A 1,632-nucleotide genomic window follows, 5' to 3' on the forward strand; every position below is an offset into this window, starting at 1 on the left:
AAAAAAAAAAAAAAAAAAAAAAAAATATATATATATATATATATATATATATATATATATATATATATATATATATATATATATATATATAAACTGAGGAAAACATGACATTTCAAAATTAATACATGAAATATCCATGTTTCCTAGTACTATTCTTTTGACTTAACTGAAAGTCAAGTTGCAAATTACTGAAATTACTGGGAACAGAAAATAGCAAATTACACAGATGGAACATGCACCTTATTATAAATGACATTACCATTTTTAAACTTCATTATGTCATGTTAAAATCTAACAAAAAAAAATAAAAAAAAAAAAAAATAAGGATTAAATTACTTATAATCCTTTCCACTTCACACGCCTTTCTTGAAATTTTCTCTAGTACTTGCTATGGACATTTTCTTCTAGATCCTTTGTTAACCCAATGCCGACGGGGAAAATTAATAAAAAATGGGGAAAATGCTGTGCTCATTTTTTATATTTTAATGAAATGTCTCTGCACATAGATGGCTCTGCTAGTGCTTAGCTACAAAGGAGTCAATTAGTAGATCTTGTGCCCTTACCTGATTTCACCTTTCCTTGTATTGGCGGGAAAAACGAATTGTTTACTAGTGCTATGAATATCGATGTTGTTATTTTTATTGTAAACATTAGAATTAACATGTTATAAACATTAGTAACAGCAAAATAAGATAACGTAAAATATTTTCGTAAATCAACGAAAAGGATGAACGGGCGAGACAGGCAGTACTCGTAACTGGCTCATTGGTGACTTAGTACAAGTGTAGCCATCTATGTGTAAAAACAATTAAACAAGTAAACTCACAGTGGGCATGCCCGTTGGCAAAGGGTTAAAACATAAATCCCTAAGTTAAAAGACAAAAATGGGACAAGAAATGTTACATACATATGTATGTATATACAGAAATACGTAAATATAAGATAATGGTCATTGAATGTCACATAATTTGTCTTTGACATTTCTAACAATATGCAATAAATCATTGTTGGTTTTAACTCAGAATCTCATTGTACTGATGATTATCTGCACTGACAACCTCTCTCATCAAAATGATTCATTTGTTTTCTAATCATCCTCTCTTCTTTCTGGATCAGGCATCCTGAAATATGAATTTTTAAAATAATTTCCTCCCATTCCTAGGGAAATATAAAATAATTATATATATTTCCTTTGGTACAAATACTTTTACAATATAAGTGTGAATTACAATAAGTGACTCATACAATTCTTTAATAATTACAGGAAAGTATAGTCTCTTAATTTTTCATTGAACTAAGTGTCAATATTTGTAACTCGCCTGTATATGTAAACATTTGGATGTTCTGCCCGATTGAGTTCCAGTGGTGTCAGGTATATATATTGAGTCTTAGCATCTGCAATTTCAATCATCATATCCATGCTTTGCTTTCTTGCTACAATATCCTGTAAGAAGAGGTAATTATTAGTCCTGTAAGTTAATTTCCTTATATATATAAAAATATTAGACTAGGCTATAGTGCACCTTCTCCTTGACTTATGACATAATGGTTATGGCAATTTGCAACAATATGGAAGGAGATTGCCATTAAGTAGACTGCAAATGAGAGAGAGAAGAGAGAAGAGAGAGAAGA

At 29.7% G+C, this 1,632-nt stretch overlaps 1 protein-coding gene across 1 annotated transcript in view; it reads right to left on the reverse strand.

Moving 5' to 3' along the window:
- Positions 1 to 713: 713 nt before the first annotated feature.
- The window catches only part of LOC119580565 (structural maintenance of chromosomes protein 6-like), a 25,272-nt gene continuing 24,353 nt past the window's right edge, over positions 714 to 1,632 (reverse strand). Inside the window, exons 26-27 of the mRNA XM_037928680.1 lie at positions 1,320 to 1,444; positions 714 to 1,121 (exon numbers count right to left, since the gene is read on the reverse strand). Coding sequence (XP_037784608.1) covers positions 1,088 to 1,121; positions 1,320 to 1,444 — 159 coding nt within the window. The 3' untranslated portion in view covers positions 714 to 1,087. The remainder of the gene's footprint in view (positions 1,122 to 1,319; positions 1,445 to 1,632) is intronic.

The sequence above is a fragment of the Penaeus monodon genome, chromosome 14, assembly GCF_015228065.2.
Source record: "Penaeus monodon isolate SGIC_2016 chromosome 14, NSTDA_Pmon_1, whole genome shotgun sequence".
Classification (NCBI taxonomy): domain Eukaryota; kingdom Metazoa; phylum Arthropoda; class Malacostraca; order Decapoda; family Penaeidae; genus Penaeus; species Penaeus monodon.